Here is an 18470-nt window from a genome sequence, read left to right as displayed (position 1 = left end):
AGATTTACTAAGTAACTTGAAAGATTATACATTACTATAGTTCTCTACTATTATTTTTCTAGGTATCATGTACAAATATAATACCAATTGTCTATGGCAGCTTTCTTAGTACAAGTTTTCTGCTCTGACTTCCCAATACAACATTTTATTAATATATTTAGGATTCATTTTTTATAAAATGTCATCTTCTCAAGCTGTGTCTGAGTATTCTCATACTAATCAGTGTATTAACAGAACATATTTGACTACAGCGCTTTCATTCAGTTTCACCTGTGTATCTTACAGCATCTGGTGAGTATGAAAACAAGAGTGTTAAAGGCTTTCATGCCATAAGTGAAATTAGAAATAATCTTACATTTTCATGTATAAAAATACAAATTTACCTAATCATTAACACTTTCACTTTCAAATTAAATGTGACTTATCCAAAGACACTTGTTTATTATAGTGTTGTAATGATGCAGCAAAGATGGAATTCAACCCCAAATACTGACTAGATCCTTATATTTAAAATACTTTAATCTCTATATCATTATATTTAGCTCAAGTCCACGATGGTCATGAAAACTAAAACAGGCTAGGGACTCAATAATGCTGGGATGGAAATTCTCAAGCGATTCACTCGTTTTCCAGCATCAGCTAAGGTCTTAAAGTAGGAATGCCAGGGCACCTCTTCTCCTGTGCAACACTCACCAGATCATTTAAAGCAGGGGTTCTCAACCATGGGTACGCATACCCCTGGGGGTACATCAACTCATCTAGATATTTGCCTAGTTTTACAACAGGCTACATAAAAAGTATTAGCAAAGTCAGTACAAGCTAAAATTTCATACAGACAATGACTTGTTTATAATGTAAGTACAATATTTATGTTCCAATTGATTTATTTGATAATTATATGGTAAAAATGAGAAAGTATGCAATTTTTCAGTAATAGTGTGCAGCAACGCTTTTGTATTTTTATGTCTGATTTTGTAAGCAAGTCGTTTTTAAGTGAGATGAAATTTGAGGTATACAAGACAAATCAGATTCCTGAAAAGGGGTACAATAGTCTGGAAAAGTTGAGAACCACTGATTCAAAGAACCCTTTGTAGTAGGTCAGTATAGATGGTTTCCAGAAATTAATATTGAAAGGTTTTCAGTCTTGCAGGGCGTAGGGGAAGGAAGGAAAAGCATTTCTCCTGTTAAGTTTAGGAAATAGCAAGGAGCACTGAAGCTATCAGAACACTTCCTCCTCTGTCTATTATCTGTTTTCCTTCTGCTCTTCACATTGTTCCTCTTCTCTTTTACAATTCTGTTAATATTGGGGTGAGCTGCCTTTTCTTCTAGCATCTAATTTGGCACTTTGGGAAACTGCCTTCTGTAAATGCCTGCAGCTACCCATACACTATAAAGCTCTGTCAAGCTATTCAGGAGGAAAGGGGATACATGATGGTGCCATAGTTTTTTGGCATGAGTTTGGGATAACTATATTACTCACATATCAGAGAGCTACAAATAAGTTACACAAATTCTCTAAACAAAATGGAAGAAAGAACCTTAACACCCTGGCATTTTGTTTGACAAATTGTCTTCCCAGGCTATTTCCTCCTACGACAAATTTGTTACTACTGAAACATGTCAGGGCTGGGCAGAGGTTAGGGTAATTCAAAAGTGACTTTAAATGAGAGTAAGAGTTTGTGATGGTTTCAGCACATTAATTTACTCATTTAATATACACACAAACAGCTTGACCCCACAATCAGGTTTCTCCAAGCACTCTCAGCTCTACAGGGACACTGAGAGGTGACAGAGTTTTTAAAAAGAACAGAAAGGTAAGACAGTAGCATGAGAGCATCAGCATTCAAAACAACAATCCAGCAGCAGGAAATGAATTGCTTTAGTTTTTTTCTTTACTGTAAACTTGTTTTCATGACTATTGAAAGTCTGCAGCCACGAGAGTAACTCTGCCAGCATTCCATTAGCACTACTCACTGCAACGGCCTTCAGCGACTGCACAATTATCCAATGAATTTCATCGAACAGTTTGTTAGTGACCTCCTTTCCACGAGTACTCTCTAGATACAAGCGCAAGTTACTCACTGTCCATTTGCCTCCGTGGATATGATTGTAGTCATCCTACAGAGTTAAGGAGTTAATTCAGTCTCATGGAGTTTGCAATTATTCAGCAGTTGTATTCGCAGCCATACAAACTTACACTTGTTTCTAAGCACAAGTTTATTTTTTAAAACTATTTTTACTGAATGACATTTTGCAGGATATGTAAGGCCCCAATTTTTACTTTGCACAGCCATCTATGTAACATAGAACACATTTTAAATCACCTACATCTAATTACATAGCAAATCACAAAAACAAGTGTTAAAACTTGTCTTATGGTAATTACAATTACATAAGAACAATAATCAAACAGAAGCTGCATTTTGACAGTCTAACGATGCAGGAGAGGACACAGGAAATAGAGTTTAGGATTGGAATGATTGGGAGATCAGATTTTCAAGAGTGAAAGGAAAGGGTTAGGTTTGGGGAGAGCGTTGTTTCATTGGAGAGGAGGACTAGAAGAGTGGTTAATTTAACAATGGTTAAACCACTGTTAAGTTAACCTTTTAAAAAATGTAGCACTGACAGCACGTTTGAAAGTCTCTGAAACACATGAAATATGACCAACCATTTCTATTGTGAGTAGTCAGTCTTTTCCCCCAGCAGGAAAAAAAGTTGATCTAATAGTCAGCACTCACTGGGAGACACCACCACCAGTCTCAGTCATGAACATACAGAAACAATGACAGCAATGTTCTTCAACATTGTATTTAAAATTATTTTTAATTCATAATTTTGATAAAATATATCTGGCTACCACTAGATTAGACTGTACTGCAACTGTAAATGGAAAAGAAGGCTACTCTGTATTTATCCCACATATTTATCCTTTTAGGAAGCGAACCTGTGAAGTCTTGAAATATATTATGCTTGAAAGGCAAAGAAGACAAACTGAGGCTACTCCAGAACTGGCAAGCAAGACACACACTAATGAAGCTCCTGAGTAACTGTGACAGTCTGTATCTCTGTGTTCACCCGTTTTACAAAACTATAATGAATTTTGTACAAAGCATGCCTTGTGAGGCATCATTTGAAAACTCATAATTTGCTGATCATTATTATCCTGGTAAAATGTCTGGTAACATTGTATGTAAAGTTATACGGTTCTCCTGTATAACATTACTGAGACACATTCCAAGTTTAGAGAAGCAGGCACAAAACAGTTCCTCAAAAGACAAAAGGCAAACTGACGCCTCAGCCAGGTGTCAACAAAATCAAATGGATTATCACCTGTTTAAGTGACCATTCTTTGGCAGGAAAAAGGGTGCAAGCAAGAAATCTACATTTTGGCAAAGAAACAGCTGGAGGTTCCCATTCCCACAGACCATCTGTCTCCTGAACCTCAGCTGGAGAGGACTTTCAAAGAAAAAGAGGACTATAAGAAAAGGGAACAGAGGCTCCAAAATACTCCTCTTTCTTCTCAGACATCAACGCCACCTGAAGGACAAGGAAATTAACACTGAACTGGGGGAAGTGGTTCTGGCTGAAATAAGACTAGTGAAGCATGTGACGAGAGAAACTAGTGAAGCATGTGACAAGATAATTCATTTAGCTTGTTAAGTTAGCAAAGAGTCCTGTGGCACCTTATAGACTAACAGACGTTTTGGAGCATGAGCTTTCGTGGGTGAGTACCCACTTCGTTGGAAGCTCATGCTCCAAAACGTCTGTTAGTCTATAAGGTGCGACAAGACTCTTTGCTGCTTTTACAGATCCAGACTAACACGGCTACCCCTCTGATACTTGTTAAGTTAGATATTCATTGTGTTTTACCTTTTTATTTTCTTGTAACCAATTCTAACTATTATGCCTGATTACTTGTAATCACTTAAAATCTATCTTTCTGTAGTTAATAAATTTATTTGATTGTTTTATCTAAACCAGCACATGTTTGGATTGAAGTGTTTGGGGAAACTTCATTTTGGGATAGTAAGATTTGTGCCTATCATTTCTATTAATGACATGATGGATTTTAAATGAGTTTGTATTGTCCTGCGGTGGGCAGTACAATACACACATTTCTGGGGGAAAGTTTGGAACTGGGAGTTTGCTGGTGTTGTCTTGAAGTGTAATTGAGGAGTGGCTGGCTATAGCATTCACACAATATAGTTGGGAGTGATTTACATGCTGAGGGCAGTGTGAGAGCAGACCAGGAGTGGTTGCTCTCATAGCGAAGCCATGTAAAAGGCACTCCAGGTTGGAGAATTGAGGGAACACAGCTGTCTATCGGTCCAGACTGTACCCTGAGGAATGTCACAGTACCTCTCAGTGTATATTTTTTAGCTTTATAAAGGCTCTTCTCAGAGTTTCCAAGAATGTTATTTATTTTGTGAGGCTGCTAAATTATAAACCATGATGTGCCCTGGAAACAAAAATAAAACTTTAGTGGAAGACTGTGTTTACCCATCAGAGAACAAAACATAAGAAGCCTCCGTATTTATTTATAGGCTTTTCTACAGTGCTGATCTTTGTAGTGTCTGAGAACCTGTATAGAATGAAGCATCTGAAACATGTGATTCTCACTACTTGCCCCATGAGAAACTTCTTAAGATTCCAAATTCCTGCTAGGGGATGTACATCAAAGCTTCAACCCTGTTCAATCTACACTTTGATTCCAGAATACCTGTCCTGAAAGTCTGAGCAGATGTGACTGGATAGAGTGATGCATATCATGTGCTGGTTAACAAAGAACATGATAGCGAATTGGACCACACTGTATCACTTATATCTGCCATGAGGCCTACAAGAAATCTCCAACTAATTCTGGCTAGGTAGAAACAGAAGAGATTGCTGTTATTTTGTTTACATTTTACACACACACACACACACACACACATTCAGTGATTTAGACCCAAATATCCAAGTGTTTGTTTATTATTACTGAAAGAGAATTTGCCTTCCCTTTTGTTCCTATTTTTTTGTTTCACTTGCTTGCTTGATCTTATCTGAAATTAGATTATAAACTTTTTGAGGGATGGATTATGTCTTCCCATGTGTTTGCACCACACATACTACAAAGAGACCACAATTGTGACTGGGGGCACTGAGAACTACTGGAATACTAATAAATATTTTAAGTTAAAAGTTAATTTCCCTGGACTTGAACTAAGATTTCAGAGGAAACCCATGACCTTAATCTCATGATAATTTGGGCACTCATAACAGTTTATACAAAAAGCAAGAATCTTATTCTAGCATTTACCTATCTGATTGATTAAGATCGCTTCCAGAGCTACAGAGCCTTCATATAGCAGAACAACAGATATTGACTTGTGTGTGGGCCCTTCTTCCAAGTAGACTTGACTACTCTTATTCATTCCTCTCTCATTTCTAGGCTGGACTACTCTAATGTGCATTACTGGGAGCAGACCTAACCTTGAAAGTAATACAATCGAGCTGATAGGGAACATGGCTTTCATGCTAACTGGGACATGTACCTAAAACCTACATTCCAATCTCAACCCCATCAGCCTGTTCACTGCCAAGTGCAATGCAGGGTGTCAATTATGTATAAAGTTCTAAATAGCTTGGGCCACAGCTACTCCAAGACCAATTCTCCTTGTGTCCTATCTTATCAGTCAGCTAGCTGGAATGCTTTTGAGAGCTAAGTTCTCAGATGACAAGGAATATTCAGTATTGGGGGGAAAAAGAGCATTCATTGGTGAGCAACCTTGTCTTTCAAATTTACTCCTACTTATAGCCACTAAAGTCAGAACTTAATGTTTAAGATTTGTGTTATTATTACAGTACTTCCTGGAGGCCCTGGTTAGAATCCGAGCCCTGTTGTACTATGCACTGTACAAATACAGTAGAAGATAGACCTTGCCCTAAAGAGTTTAGGATTTTAAATACAGTAACTCCTCACTTAAAGTTGTCACGGTTAACAAGGTTTTAACCGTATTGCTGATCAGTTAGGGAACATGCTTGTTTAAAGTTGCGCAATGCTCCCTTCTAACGTCGTTTGGCAGCCGCCTGCTTTGTCCATTGTTTGCAGGAAGAGCAGCCCGTTGCAGCTAGCTGGTGGGGGCTTGTAGCCAGGGTGGACCGGCAGCCCCCGTATCAGCTCCCCGCTCCCCTAAGTTCCCTGTGCTGCAGCCGCCCAGCAGGCTACCAATTGCTAGCAGTTCAGCTGTCCCTCCCCCCACTGCCATGTGCTGCTCCTGCCCTCTGCCTTGGAGCTGCTCCCAGAGACTCCTGCTTGCTTGAGGAGGAAGGGGGGGCTAATGTCAGGGTGTCACCCTCCCCCCTGCTCCTGCACCCTGCTTACCCCTTCTCCGAATAGAGCAGGGAGGGAACATGGACGAAGAGAAACAGAGCTTGGGGCAGCAGCAGCTGTCTCAACTTCCTGATCCACTTAAAAAGACAATGCACTTAAGAGTGGGTCTGCTTACTTAAAGGGGCAGTGTGCATTTTTCTCTCTCTCCCCCACACACAAGGTGTGTGTTTCTCTCTGTCTGCTATGCTGTCTCCCCTCCCTCGTGTTCGTGCTGCTGTGTGTGAGAGGCTACATTAGCAACAATGTGTTAACCCTTAAGGGCTCAGCCGAGTGCTAGTTCATCATTTAGCAGCAAGGCATTCCCTGGGAAATATCACTCCCTCTTCCACCCTCTAACTTCACCACTTCAACCAAGCTTCACAATCATCATAGCTTGTGAACAGTATTAAATTGTTTGTTTAAAACATATACTGTGTGTACATCTATATAATATATAGTTTTTTGTCTGGTGAAAAAAATTTCCCTGGAACCTAACCCCCCCCATTTACATTAATTCTTATGGGGAAATTGGATTTGCTTAACATCGTTTCACTAAAAGTCGTATTTTTCAGGAACATAACTACAACGTTAAGCGAGAAGTTACTGTACTATATTTAATCTATTTTAAGACACTATCAAAATTGTAAAATACAAAACAATCAGGTACAATTTGATTAAGTATTTATTATTGATAGTTGGGGTGATGATCTGACGTACAAAGCAGTACATTTATCTATAGCCACATTTATGGCCACTTTAAAATGCTAGTGCTTAGGTACAGCTTTATAGACTTATGAATACATATGCTTTTAACTGTTGAAGTTTGAAACTGAAAATATCCACATTATAGTGCTGCGCTGTGTTCCATCTATTATCTCATGTGCTTTTGAAGTAATATGAATCAATTATGTTTTGCAAAAAAAATGCACAACAAATATTTAGCTCAGATGACTTAATGAGGAGGGTGAAGAACAGAACAAAATACACAAGTGCTTATATTCCATTTTTATGTCATTTAAAATAATCCAGTTTGCTGTTAAATTAGTATTTTTGAAACTCAAACACTTACCCCATGTTTCTGAATGGCAACATTTGTAAGATGTACAAACATGTTATCTAATTCGCTTGTACTTGGTGTATATTTTACTGTGCAAAACCGGCAAAATCCAAGTTTATACCTTAAACAAAAAAGACATTTAATATGTTAAATGCAACTAGAGTTGAGGAAAATAATTTTAAAATATTAGATGCTTGGTAAATTTCTCTGTACAATGTGTGCAGAATCTTTTGGCTGAATATATCTTAACATTGAAAAAAAAAGAGCTAGAAATTAGTTTGATCTTACATGTAACACCGCAGCGGACGATACGTAGACACTAAAACGTACAAGCGCAGGTCAAATTTCTTCCCACCAATCAGTAATGGATTGTTGATATAGAGAGAAATTACATAGGCTTCTTTAGAAGATTGAGAAACAAACCTAGAAAAAGTACATAGTATGTTTCAGAATGTGCTGATTAAATGTTGAAATGTTTTCCTCCCTTAGAAGCAGTCTCTCAAAAAGTAACGAAGTTCTAACTTTACTAAAATCCTGTATCACACTTCCATTAAGTTTTAATATTATGCCGGTTAATGTGTGCAGGGCACTTGGTTTCACTGTGTACAAAAACATAGCTAAAACAAATGAGTGGGATTAGCTGTCCATTTAAGTTTTTTACATTTCACTGTTATAAGAAGAGCATTTAGGCTCCAACTCAGCAAGCTATTTTATTTAACAAAGCCCTTAAATACAGACTTGAGTGCGTCACTAACTGGGGCTTTTGCAATTATGTTTATCAGTTGTCAATGTTGATGATTTAAACCATCAAGCCATGTTAATAACAGTTTGCCTCTTAAATTATCAATAATTTTCAGTAAGATCTGACTGTTAAAAGTCCTCTCGGAAATGCAGTCACCAACATTTTTAAACCCAAGGGGAAAAAAGACAACTAAGAAAAAATGCAAAAAAGAAGTTCTTCAGGTTGCTTTTGTATTGGAGGCTACTTGTCTCACAGTTACTTTTTTAATCAGAATGGGATAACAAAAAAGGTCAAGTGATACAGATTTTTCTCTTGCTAGAGCAGCCACATTCCTCTGTGTTGGGTGGGATTGGAGACAAAAACGAGGATCATGGTCCCTATCCCCAAGTTTCTTCCTCTTCTGACTCACTGTGAGGATGCTCTATTCCTTCCTCCCACCTTAATGCAAGTCTTAGATTTTATGGCATGAGGCCCAGCTGTCAGCTCTGCTCTTTAACTGCCTAATAGGCCACAGCTAATAGCTCCTCTCTCCAGGCCCCTTATTGAAGGCAGCCCATGCAGGCTGTTTTTTTCTACCCAGAACAGTGAAGAGATTTCATGGTTCAACTGAGGATGGGGTTGTACAATATCACACACTCTTCCTCAGGCTGAAAATGAAGTCACTTACTAGAAGTGAAAGACTTTCCTCTAACTCACAATTCTTTAATGCTGTGTAGCAAAATCATTATTCCAGTCTGCCCATGCAATTTTATTCCTCATAGAGCTGGGCATACAAACCCTGCACCTTCACAGAAAGCATATTTAGATAGTGTAGCTCACTGAATTAGTGCTTGTGCCACATGGCACCAAATGCAATAATTGGCACTAAGAGCTGTTTGAAGCAGGAAGTCATTAAATGAGAAAATGCAACTATAATGAAGTAACGCTAAGTGGTTTGGTGCACGGAAAGAGTTCTCCATTAGTGAACTGATATTAAGCATGCCAGACTGTGACAGAATATTACAAAATACACAAAAATTGGGAGGGAAGGAAGTTAAACTTACGAAGATGTTTTACTGTCTCGAGACCACTTTTTAATTTGAGAGAGTTTATTGATAAGAAATATCCCCTTCCCCTGGGCTTTCCCGCAAGGTTTCATAATCCAGGTGCTGGAAGGATTTTTTCTGAATTCTTCAACAAACAGGTTGTAATCAGCAGGGAGCATAAAGGTGACAGGCACAAAATCTACATCAAACAAAAAGCAAGATTTAGAACTTTATATCTAGCAAGGATATCAATGTATACAGGTAAAAATATCTTCGCTGGCTTTCCATTCTTCAGTACAGATTGACTACCGTGTCCTTGTCTGATCTACTCCCTTTTGATATGAGAGAACATAAGACCACAACATAAAAACAGCAATACTGTGGAAGACCAATGGTCCATCTAACCCAGAGTCCTGTCTTCTGACTGTGGTCAGTGCCAGAACAGGGCAATTACTGAGTGATCCATCCTGTATGATCCATTTCCAGCTTCTGGCAGTCAAAGATTTAGGGTCACCCAGAGCATGGGGTTGCATCCCTGACCATCTTGGCCAAAAGCTATTGATGGACCTAACCTCCATGAACTTACCTAATTTTTATTTTAACCCAGTTATAATTTTGGCTTTCACAACGTCCTCTGGCAACACATTCCACAGATTGACTGTGTGTTATATGAAGTACATCCTTATGTTTGTTTTACATCTGTTAATTTCATTGGGTGACCCTAGTGTGTGTGTTATGTGAAGGAGTAAATACTTCCTTATGCACGTTCTCCACATCATTCATGCTTTTATAGACCTCTATCATATTCCCATTTAGTCATTTCTTCTAAGATGAACAGTCCCCGTCTTTTTAATCTCTCCTCATATGGAAGCTATTTTATACCCAAGTCATTTTTTTTGCCCTTCTCTGTACTTTTTCCAATTCTAATATATCTTTTTTGAGATTGTGCAACCAGAACTGCATGCAGTATTCAAGGTATGGGTACACTATGGATTTATATAGTGGCATTATAATATTTTCTATCACTTTCTCAATGGTTCCTAACATTGTTAGCTTTTTTCACTGCCAATGTATACTGATGTTTTCAGAGAACTATCCATGATGACTCCAAGATCTCTTTCTTAAGTGGTTAACAGCCAATTTAGACCCCAACATTTTGTATGTATAGTTGGGAGTATGTTTTCCTATATGCATTACTTTGCACTTATCAACGCTGAATTTAATCTGCCATTTTGTTGCCCAGTCAGCTTTGGACTTATGGTAACTATCTTCAGTAGGTTTGTATCATCTGCAGATGTTACCACCTCATTGTTTACTCTCTTTTCTTGATAATTTATGAATAGCACTGGTTCCAGTACAGATCCTTGCAGGACCCCACTATTTACATCTCTCCACTGTGAGAAACGACCATTTATTCCTACCTTTTGTTTCCTATCTTTTAACCAGTTACCAATCCAGGAGAGGACTTTCCCTCTTATCCTAGGACTACTCACTTTAGTTAAGAGCCTCTAGTAGGGGACCTTGTCAAAGGCTTTCTTAATGTCCAAGTACACTATATAAACCGGATTACCCTTGTCCACATGTTTGTTGACACTGTCAAAGAATTCTAATAGATTGGTATGGCATGATTTCCCTTTACAAAAGCCACATTGTCTCTTTCCGAACATATTATGTTCATCTATGTGTCTGATGATTCTGTTCTTAACTATAGTTTCAACAAATTTGCCTGATACTGAAGTTACGCTTACCAGCCTGTAATTGCCAGCACTGCCTTTTGGAGCCTTTTTAAAAAATTGGTGCTACATTATCTATCCTTCAGTCATCTGGTACAGAGGCTGAGTTAAGCACTAGGTTACATACCACAGTTAGTACTACAATTTCATATTTTGAATTACTTCAGAACTCTTAGGTGAAAACCATCTGATCCTGGTGACTACTGCTATTTAATTTATTAATTTGTTTCAAAACCTCCTCTACTGACACCTCAATCTGGGATAACTTGGAAAAAAATGGAAAATGGAACTTGGGGGGTTCTAAAGTGAAAAACCGTGTAAAAGTTTTAAATATTTTGTCCCACAAATAAGAGAAAGCTGTTTTAGTTTTGAAATAGTTGGTAAAAAGTTCTAGAATCTCACAGCTAAGTCTCTGCATGTAACCCCAAACCTTCCCAACAGCCTCTTCCATCCTTCTTCTTTTGCTTCTGTGGCAACACACCTCTTTCGTCACATCAGGGCTGAGTGTTTTTCTCTCTCTGCATTGAGAGGGTCTGGGGTAAATCAGTCCCACTCCGGAGGTTTAATACTTCACACTGGTTTATTGACAATATTTACTGGTTAGGCCTTAGTGTTGGCCCGATGGCTTCTTTAAACAAAACCAAAAAAATTACATTTCCTAACTCCCACTGGAATACTGCTTCTTCTTATGCCGGCTACTAATTGCCAGCCACCCTCTCTAACCCACTCTAGGCCCAGGTATGCTGGGAACCAAGGCCTCCTCTCCAAACAGAAATAAATACTAGATTTTCCCCTTATGGGAAAAAACAGCTCTTTATCTAGAAGAAGCCTTTTCCCCTGGCTGCACGAAACCCTTCTGCAGCTTGAGTCTCATCCCTCTTCTCTTTTCACCGTTAATGGGAGAGGTCTTTAAAGGCCGCAGGCTGCCCTTAATTAGATTCAGATGTCCATAATTAACTTGAGCTAACCTCTTCCACTTCATAGGGAAAAAGGCATTAACTATTCTACAACTGATATACCTGCCTTCAGCCACACTTCCACAACTGTGAGGTCTAGTTCTGATTAAAAATTGAGAAAATTCTTAACCTTAATAAAAGGGAAATAATGGCTTTTTGTGATAGTGATTCAGAGTAACTTTTTAAAAGGGCCACCCAAAGTATGTCAATTTAAAATAATGTTAACTTTGTTATCAGCACCAATGTAGAAGCTTAAAACTTCCTCCAAAATTAGTCTTCCTTCATATATGTGACTAGTGGTATACAAGAGGGGCATATGGTTCAGTACTCTGAGTTTAGAACAGGGAACAAGGAACGCCCAAGTGTTAATCCCAATTATTAACTGCCTCTGAAGCCCTGAGCAAGTTACAGGCCCTTTGCCTCATCGTCTCTATTTGTAGAAGATTTATCCATTATCTTTCAAGGAAATGTTTGAGAAGAGCTTTAAAAATGTAACACACTATATAAAATACTAAGAATTATTTGTGTTCTTTTTGCTAGTGTGGTGAGTGAACCTGAAAATTTTTTTTACTCGCTTGTTCACACGCAAGAACAATATCATGACTAAGGCTATGTTTGTGTCATTGAAGCCCTGCTACATCACTAGAACCACTACTATAAATGTACCATTGACAAGATACTAGCAAAGATGCCAAGGACTGAATGTGGACATTGAATTATGGCACCCTTAAAAATACTCTTTAAAGAGCAGCACCGAGGCACTTTGACAGGTAATTTGGTGATGCTTGCAATTTCATTGCCCATGCCAAACCTATTCCCCAGATTTAAAAAAAAAAACCCACACAATTTTAGTCTCCAACACTTTCTGACATCTCTGAGCACTAAATTTTCTGAAAGCATCATACTAAAGCTGTGATGTGTAAATTTATCTAGCTTAGGCAAGAATCCCAAACGGATTCCAACATCCAGTACTGCTTTTGTTTGAAGTGCATTAATCTGCAGTTTTATCCTACTATTATCACAAAATGATCATGTACAATCTATGTGTGATCAATAACAAGAACGATGCTGGCAGTCAGAAATATATACCTAAATAAATATATTTTCCATTCTCATCTTTCTCTGCAAGAGGACTCCCTTCTTTTTCTAGTTCTTTCCTATATCTCTTGATATTTTTCACCATCAAGTCCTTCCTCGTCAGCTCATAGTGGTTCGGGAAATGGTTGACGATTTGGTCATCAGAAAGCCGGTAACCAGTTTCCACACTGAAAACATTGCGGATGGTTTGTACGCTCATCCTAGAAGGTGAAACAAACGTCAGATAATTTCCTCCCAAGCAACATCATTCAAAAGGAGGACAATCAAGTTGTTGTCTCCTTTATTTTCTAATTCCACTTTGCTTAGCATACTGAATTTAGAAGATTAAAAGAAAAAAGACTAAGCATAATGTTAAGGAATGCTACTTTTAAGGGAATCTGTAACCTCTCTCTGGGTTTAACATTTCTTTGAAACTTCTACACATCTTGAACCAATGTTAGTGAATCCAGATGAAATCCTGCCAGACAAGACTGCAGGCCTACAGGCACTATTTACTCCTGCACCAGTTCTGAAACCAGAGCAGGGACAGAAGGGAGTCAACTTGTGCCCATCCTATCCTGGCACTATCAGTGGCCAATCAGTCAACAACAGAACTTGGGAACACCCAATACATGCCCACACACCATAGCAGCACCTCTCTGGAGCTCCTATCTTGTTCTTCAAAATCTCAACTTTCCTTTGCTATAAAAAGAGAAGAAATCTAACTTATGTTTTGAAGAAAACTTCACAAATACGGATATGATTCAGAGACATCTGCAAGTCTGCAAAGAGCCTGGAACAATAGCTCTGGGAGGTGTGAACTGCACTATTCATCTCTGTAAGGTGCAGGTCCTACTTTGACATCCACATTGCTAACTATTTAATTCCTCATCTAAGAAAGGAGAGGGAGATCTGCACCATTTACTGTGACTGACTATGACAATCAAGGTCCAGACACTCCAAGGGGACAAGAGGCCTGAACTCCAAATAGGCAAATGAATCATCTGGTTCTATACAATATTGACTAAAGTCTTTTACAAAAGCTTGTAACGTTCTAAACATGGTCATTATGACATCTATATACAGATGAATGTTATGAATTCAAGTATACAGAAAACTGTGCTCATGATTTGTAGTGCCGTCAGCAGGGAGGGGCTGCCTCCCCAACCAGAAGACACTAGCTCCAAGCACCTAATATTGTACAATCCAGGAAAAGACAAATGATGGGCCTTTAGAGTTAGGCTATGTCTACATTGGTAACTGGACGAAAAAACATTTGTCTTTCAGAGGTGTTAAAAACACACACACACACACACACACACCCCGAAAGACAAAAGTTTTGCCGACAAGTGGCGGTGTGAACAGCTCTTTATCGGCAGGAACGCTCTCCTGACGACAATGCTAATGCTGCTCGTTGGGAGTGGAAGTTTTTTGTCAGCAGGAGAGTCGACAAGCAGTGGCTACACTGCGTGCCTTTTAGCGGCATGGCTGTGGCGGCACAGTTGTGTCGCTAAAAACTGTAGTGTAGACATAGCCTTAGTGAGAAAACACAGACATCCCAGCTAGAATTTTCCCACCCTGAATAACCAGAAGTCACCGAGACAAGAGAAAAAAACAAAAGAAGAGAAAAAGCCCTTTCAAATAGGATGCTTGAAACTGAGGTCTCCATTCAGAAACTAAGGGACAGTCAACTGGCGGGTGCTGTCCATGAAACCGTGGATCCTCTCTATGACATGGGGTATGCTGGGAAACTGTTCAGAGGCAACAGGCAACTTGTGTTAGAAAGTGAAGTTTATCTAATTTGAAAATGTAAAGCCTAAGGTTATATCTTTGCGTTTATTTTCTGTGTAACATTAATGTGTATGCTTCCCCTTTGAATCTATGATTTTTCTATTAAAGAAACTTTTTGTTTAGTTTTACCCCAAGCAGGTCTCTGATGTGCAAACTGTGTGGAGTGTGTGCGCCAAAGCAAGCTGGTATATGGGGGGCTGGTTTCATGCCTTTGGGGATGATGAACCAAAGGGGAAAAGTCTGACTGTCTGGTGATTAAGAACTCCGGGTGGATGAATTTGGGGAGACTTGGGATCAGAACAGCTGTTGCGGTCACCCTGCAAGGAGCAATTAGGCTGGTGGAAGCCAAGGTGAGACCTTTATGCTTGCGGCTTGGCTACCAGTGTCAGGGCTCTGAGCCACAGCAGCATAGCATTAACCCACAATCAGGGGCGAGGGATTCTTCCTAAAAGTGTGTGTGTGGAGATGGGGGGGGGGGGGAAACACGAGGCATGGCCTGGGGAAAGGGCCTCAGGGGCTGACAAGCTGCAGCTAGGCCACGGTAAGACCCACCCGAGCAGCTGTGGGGAGCCGTAGACCCTCTATCTGCCCTGATGGGGAGCCTGGGGGGGAGGGGAAGGACATGGGCTGGGGGCCGCTCTCCGGGGCCCACCGCCCCGCAGGCAGGCAGGAAGGTCCTCAGCTCCCTACAGCTGCCTGGGTTCCACAGGCCACTCTTACCCAAGCTGGGCTCCAGCTTCCGGCTTGGCCGGGGAGGGGCAAGCCTCAGGAGTTGATGAGTGGCAGGGGGCTGGGCCCGTGGCAAAAAGTGGACCTCTGCAGTCATAGGGCAAAAAAGGGGGTTAGTGGGGTACAGATTGTAATAAGAATCTGTAACCCACTAACCCCCCTTTTGGGCCCATGAAAGCAGAGGTGTTAACAGACCAGTCTAACTTGAACGGTACCTTAGTATATGTGCTAACTACTTATGCTAAACAATCTGTTCCATCTTGCATTTAGCTGTGATGCTCAGAGTACCTTTTCCAGACCTGAAAAAGATCACTGTGTGGCTCAAAAGTTTGTCTCTCTCTCCAACAGAAGTTGGTCCAGTAAAACTAAGCAATATTACCCATCTTATCTCTCTAATATCATGGGACTGACATAGCTAAAACTACACTGCATATATTTCAGGTGGCAGCTTTTGAAAACTAAACAAAAAATCAACCCATGAAACAATCAAAGAAAAAACCACACCTACCTCCTATGCCTCAATCCTGCCACTGGATTAATACAGACAGGCCCCTGCACCCCTAGGGAGCCCTACTGACTTCAATGGGGCTTGCACAGGTAGAAGGGTCTCCTCATGCAGATGTAACTGCAGGATTAAGGCCCTGCAGTGCTAGAGAAAACACTGGCAATTTAATGGAGGTATGCTTCCCTCTCAGTGTTAAAAAACATTGGTGATATTCTACATTTGTATGGAGCCTTTAATTTTTAATATTAACAATAAATCATTAACACTGGTTTTAGTTATGGAAAAGTTCATTTTAAAATGTACCGCAAATTGAAAAATATGAGAATTCTTATATGTACTTACCAGTAAAAATTCCAGTCTTCATTTTCTGCCACCTGAATCCATCCTCTCTTTTCAAAGTTATTTATTAGCACGGACTTTTCTATGTCAGTTACCCATTTCACTTTTCCTGCCATTATCCTAAAAAAAAAAAAAAATCAACTTGTAGTGTTGCATAGTTTCAAGACTGCCTCTCTTTCATTTTGTACTTAATACAGGCCAGATAAATCCAAATGGAGAAATGAAAGTGTATCCACAGGGTAACTTACCTTTAACCTTTTTAGAGGAGGAAGTAAATTCATTCAGTATTTGAGAAAGACAATGGCTCCATTAGCACTAGAGACTGAAGTCCTATATTTATTCCCAGAACAGATATAGCATGGGTAGCAGTAGTTGCAAGCCTCTTTCATGCTGCCCTGACAGCATCCCTCAAATCCCACCTAAGGAACCACATTTAGGAATGAGAACATAATTCAAGTCTCTATGGCCTCTCCAAAACTGCTAACAAGAGTACAGATTAGCATCAACTGTGCTAGTGACTATCTGTCCACTGAACTGAGACCACCAATTTGCCTTTATCTTGGATAATGTTTACAAAATAAAATTTTGTGTACTGGAAATTTTATCACTTATAGTCAACACTTAAATGAAAATCTCTCTCTTACTCAGTAACTATGGAAACAACAATGTGAGACTATGTAAAGGATTTATGTTGTGAATCCTCTATCAAATATTCACAGTATACTGTAGGACACAACATTTTTTATTTAATTTCAAAATCTCCTTGTTGTTTTTCATACGATTGTTTCTTTATTTCATATAAAACTGCTAGTTAGCAACTTGCTTCTGGTTGGTTGCACTGACCAGCAACTCTCAAGAGCGTTAACAATATTAATCTCCCGAGTCAAGATCTTCACAACACTTACTGTAGAAGAGCCTTTTAAAGCCACACCCTGATGAAATAGTCACTTCCTGTCATCTAGAACTCACTTCCTATATCTCATTTCTCACATAGCAGCATAACACCCTTCCAATACACAATTAAAAAAAAATCTAACAGACATTATAATGAAATCACTGAGGATCTCAGTGGGTGCAGGCATCTGGCAGAGTGGATCTAATTGGAAGAGCATGGTTTAACTACAACTATTATGCAACTAAATTAATTAGTGGAGCCAAAGATGACCTGTCTTTGTCTTCAACAGGGTTAAGTTATGATATGCAAAACCCCAATGTTGCTATTCAATCCACAAGTTACTTTTAAAATTGAACTCCAGAGGAGTTGCCTAGTTAGCTCCTCCATAGCTATTTGAAAAAATTGAAAATTGCTGGCTCGTAATAGGTTAAAAAACCCACCCATCAAGTTCCTCAGATCAAATGCCACTATTCTGACTGAGACAGACAAGAGTTCTCTTCTGGCTCTGCCTGGGAAAACAGGCAAAGGACAAACTGCTGTCATCTGAGAGCCAGAAAAAAATGTAAAAAACATCTCACACAATACTCTGCATCTATTCTGAGACGTAAAATACGATATCAAAAGGAAAATAACTTAATAAATGAATTAAAGTGTATGATTTTCAAGTGAATCTGAAATTTAAACTTCAAACTCACATTTACTAGTGGACTCTCAATTATGCTTTTATTTTTTTTCTGAAGATTAAAAAATAATTCTGAATTGATATAAGGCAGACTTGTGTGAGAGAAAGAGTGATCTTGTGGTCAAGGCACAGGGAATAAAACTAAAAAGATCTGTCATCAATTCCCAGCTTTGCTACAGACTTCTTATGGGACCTTGGATAAATTACTTAATTTCTCTGTGGCTCAAGTTCAACCCTCACAAGAAGTATTATCCCCATTTTATATTTCTCATACGTTTGTCTGTCTTGTCTATTTATATTGTAAATTCTTCAGGGCAGGTGCCTCCTACTCCTATCTTAGGCCCTGATCCTGCAAAGATTTATGAACAGGCTTTAAAGGGCTCATTTAGCTGAAGGGAAGTGTGTCTTTCACTGGCAGTAAATGACTCACTAATATACGTGATCTCATGGTATTATTAAAAGCGCAAGCTTTCAGGGCTTCTCACCTGTTTCTTCACTTCAAAACTTCAAAACAATTAAAAACTAGAGGCATAATAAACTAATTTCTGAAAACCAAAATTAAATACAAAGGATGTTGGCTGCCACAG

At 39.2% G+C, this 18470-nt stretch overlaps 1 protein-coding gene across 4 annotated transcripts in view; it reads right to left on the bottom strand.

Annotated features, from left to right (window-relative positions):
- TTLL1 (tubulin tyrosine ligase like 1) overlaps nt 1-18470 on the bottom strand; it is a 39157-nt gene that overhangs the window by 4149 nt on the left and 16538 nt on the right. For 2 of the 4 annotated variants that reach the window (XM_039542241.1, XM_039542229.1), the window contains exons 2-7: nt 16310-16426; nt 12955-13163; nt 9195-9375; nt 7698-7832; nt 7422-7530; nt 1975-2118 (exon numbers count right to left, since the gene is read on the bottom strand). In XM_039542241.1, the coding sequence (XP_039398175.1) occupies nt 1975-2118; nt 7422-7530; nt 7698-7832; nt 9195-9375; nt 12955-13163; nt 16310-16422 (891 nt within the window). In that variant the 5' untranslated portion in view covers nt 16423-16426. Of the gene's footprint in view, nt 1-1974; nt 2119-7421; nt 7531-7697; nt 7833-9194; nt 9376-12954; nt 13164-16309; nt 16427-16554; nt 16726-18470 lie in introns of all 4 variants that reach the window. The other 2 variants (XM_039542237.1, XM_039542252.1) reach the window with 2 other exon arrangements.

This window comes from Mauremys reevesii, linkage group 1 (genome assembly GCF_016161935.1).
Source record: "Mauremys reevesii isolate NIE-2019 linkage group 1, ASM1616193v1, whole genome shotgun sequence".
NCBI classification, from domain to species: Eukaryota; Metazoa; Chordata; order Testudines; family Geoemydidae; genus Mauremys; species Mauremys reevesii.
This window is presented reverse-complemented; position numbering and strand designations above follow the sequence as displayed.